Here is a 3,054-nt window from a genome sequence, read left to right as displayed (position 1 = left end):
TTTTTATTAAACAAATATTTTTGGACTATTTGTCATTTTTGCTTTTTATCATCAGTTGGAATTTCATTTATAAATTGAATGTTATATTCCCATCTAGCATTTTGTCCATACAATCATTTAAAAATATGAAAATGTCTCTATCGTTATAATTGGAACAATGACGGACGACGAAAAAGTAGATTTGGATTAAAAAAAAAGAATTTTTAATAAAGTTTTATTTAGACTTGAATTCAACTAGTTTGACTTTGATATGAATAATAATCCTTTTCTAAATATTAAAAAGGCCAAGTTGACTCTTTTTCATAAACTTGTAAAAATTTTCGAAAAAACCTCTTTTGACACATTTTGTCATTTTTTTATCATCAATTCGAATTTGATTTATAACTTGAATGTTATATTCCCAACTAACATTTTGTCCATACTATCATTTAAAAATATGATAATGTCTCTATCATTGTTATTAGAGCAATGACGGATGACGAAAAGGTGGATTTTTTATTAAAAAAATATTTTTGGACTATTTTGTCATTTTTTTATCATCAGTTCGAATTTGATTTATAAATTGAATTTTATATTCCCATCTAGCATTTTATCCATAATATCATATAAAAATATGATAATGTCCCTATCATTGTTTTTGGAGCAATGACAGATGACGAAAAAGTGGATTTTGGAAAAAAATTAATTTTTAATAAAGTTTTATTTTGACTTGAATTCAACTAGTTTGACTTTGATATAATTAATATTACTTCTCTAAATATTAAAAAGGCCGAGTTAACTCTTTTTCATAAACTTGTAAAAATTTTTGAAAAAACATCTTTTGATACATTTTGTCATTTTTTTATCATTAGTTCGAATTTGATTTATAAATTGAATTTTATATTCCCAACTAGCATTTTGTCCATAATATCATATAAAAATATGATAACGTCCCTATCATTGTTATTGGAGCAATGACGGATGACGAAAAGGGGGATTTTGGACTATTTTGTCATTTTTTTATCACCAGTTGGCCTTTGATTTATAAGTTGAATTTTATATTCCCAACTAACATTTTGTTCCTACTATCATATAAAAATATAAAAATGTCTCTATCGTTGTTATTGGAGCAATCTCTCTCTCTCTCTCTTCAGTAATCAGCATTTCTTGGTATAAAAATAAATACATGTATATCTTTTTATATATATATTTATTATGATAAGGCAAAAATATCAAACTCTTCTGTCTCATTATTATTATTATTATTTTTATAAAAAAAAACTAATGTCTAAAAGTCTCAGGACGTGTTAAAATTGATTTTAAAAAAAAAGAACAAGAATTTTCTCACGAGACAAGTAGAAAGAGAGAGAGAGAATTATTATTTTTTCGATCCTTTAAGACTCTCTGGTGTTTGGGAACGTGATAAATTTCATTATTATTATTATTATTATTTTAAATAATAATAATGATGCATTAACGACTATCGGCAATAATTTGAAAAGATTATTTCTGACGTTTTCTAGCAATAAATCTGGAATTTGGATGTCAAAATGAACAATGATATTTCCCTTTCTGGAAGGGTTGTCAAGAAAAGGTAGACCATATCCTGAGAGTATCTTCTTCGTCTGAGGTGTGATAATTATATTTTTGACATCGAGTGTGACCCTTTGGCCTTCCAGAGTAGGGACAGACACGCTGGTACCACACCAGGCGTCTCTGAGGGGGATTTTGACCGAATAGATCAAATTAGTATCGTCTCTCTTATGCGGGTGAGGCTTTTCCCTAATAACGAAAATGATATCAGCCGGGACCTTGCCAGGCGACTCGTCTCCCATTCTTTCGAATTTGATCTCAAAACCATCCTTTGTACCGGGCATAATGTTAATGCTCAATATTTTCTCTTCTCTCCTGGTGGTATATTTTCCATCATCGCTAAACACACTCCGCGTGATTTTCATCTTTTTGATTACTCCTTGAGCTATTTCTTCGAGAGTCACGTACAGGTCCCGGTAGATTGGAGGATCCTGATGATGATGATGATGATGATGATGATGATGATGATGCCTTCCCCCCCTGTGATAGTGTTTGTGATTACAGTTGAAACCTCCCATTCGATGCCTACTACTGATGCCTCTCCACATCATACGAATATCATCATCATCATCATCATCGTCGTCGTCAGAGTTATTAAAGAAGTGATTAAAATTACCGTGGGTGCCGAAGAACTGATGGAAAATGTCGTCCATTGGACCGCTAGTAGTAGTAGTGGTAGATGTATATGTAAAGCGAGTTTTGGGATCGCAGTAGAGAGGTATAGTTTTAAAGGCGAGTTTTGGATTGGTAAGTAGAGGTATATGTAAAGGAGTTTTGGGATTGCTAGTAGTAGAGGTTATGGGTAAAGCGAGTTGTGCTAGTAGTAGAGGTATATGTGAAGCGAGTTTTGGGATCGCTAGTAGAGGTATATGTGAAGCGAGTTTTATTATTACCCTCCTTAGGTACCTCCTCATCCTCCATTTTACCTTTCACATGTTGATCGTAACACTCCCGCTTTTTCACATCGCTCAATATTTCGTAAGCTTGCGAGATGGCTTTAAACCTTTCCTCTGCATCCGATGATTTATTTTTATCTGGATGGTATCTAAGTGCCATTTTTCGGTAAGCTCTTTTAATATCTTCCATTGAAGCATCTTGGGAGATACCTAGGATCTTGTAATAGTCCATGCTGATGATGAACTAAGTTTGGTTGGCTGCGCTAATGCGCATTTTATATTCAACAACGCTGAATGAATTATCTGGGAGCTATATACTACATATATGTAAATTAAAAGAGACAACCAAATATATTCCCCCTTTGAATTTATTCTTAATCAGAGTAATGGATATTAATAGAGTTTTGTTTGTATAAAATTTTTTGGAAATATCAGTGCTAGCTCCTAGCTAAGGAGGGTTGCATTCTTTATTCAAAAGTCATTTTAAAAAGTTTAAGTAGTCGCTAATCATTTCTCTATCATAAGTCTTTTCAAAAGAATTAATAACTGGCGTATTCTTTATTCAAAAGTCATTTTAAAAAGTTTA

The 3,054-nt window shown here is 31.8% G+C and overlaps 2 protein-coding genes across 2 annotated transcripts; both read right to left on the bottom strand.

Moving 5' to 3' along the window:
* Positions 1 to 1,288: 1,288 nt before the first annotated feature.
* Positions 1,289 to 2,225, bottom strand: LOC135201131 (dnaJ protein homolog 1-like). Its single transcript, XM_064230008.1, has one exon. It carries the CDS (start codon positions 2,223 to 2,225, stop codon positions 1,374 to 1,376), a length of 852 nt encoding a protein of 283 aa, XP_064086078.1. The 3' UTR covers positions 1,289 to 1,373.
* Positions 2,226 to 2,355: 130 nt separating this feature from the next.
* LOC135201130 (dnaJ homolog subfamily B member 4-like) lies at positions 2,356 to 2,700 on the bottom strand. The gene has a single exon (XM_064230007.1). The coding sequence runs from the start codon at positions 2,698 to 2,700 to the stop codon at positions 2,356 to 2,358; it is 345 nt and encodes a 114-aa protein (XP_064086077.1).
* Positions 2,701 to 3,054: the final 354 nt, after the last annotated feature.

Source organism: Macrobrachium nipponense, chromosome 28 (genome assembly GCF_015104395.2).
Source record: "Macrobrachium nipponense isolate FS-2020 chromosome 28, ASM1510439v2, whole genome shotgun sequence".
In the NCBI taxonomy this organism is placed as follows: domain Eukaryota; kingdom Metazoa; phylum Arthropoda; class Malacostraca; order Decapoda; family Palaemonidae; genus Macrobrachium; species Macrobrachium nipponense.
This window is presented reverse-complemented; position numbering and strand designations above follow the sequence as displayed.

What these genes read in the sequence shown, in the direction of transcription:
- LOC135201131 (XM_064230008.1), bottom strand. Translation starts at nt 2,225, where the DNA reads ATGGACGACATTTTCCATCAGTTCTTCGGCACCCACGGTAATTTTAAT.
- LOC135201130 (XM_064230007.1), bottom strand. Translation starts at nt 2,700, where the DNA reads ATGGACTATTACAAGATCCTAGGTATCTCCCAAGATGCTTCAATGGAA.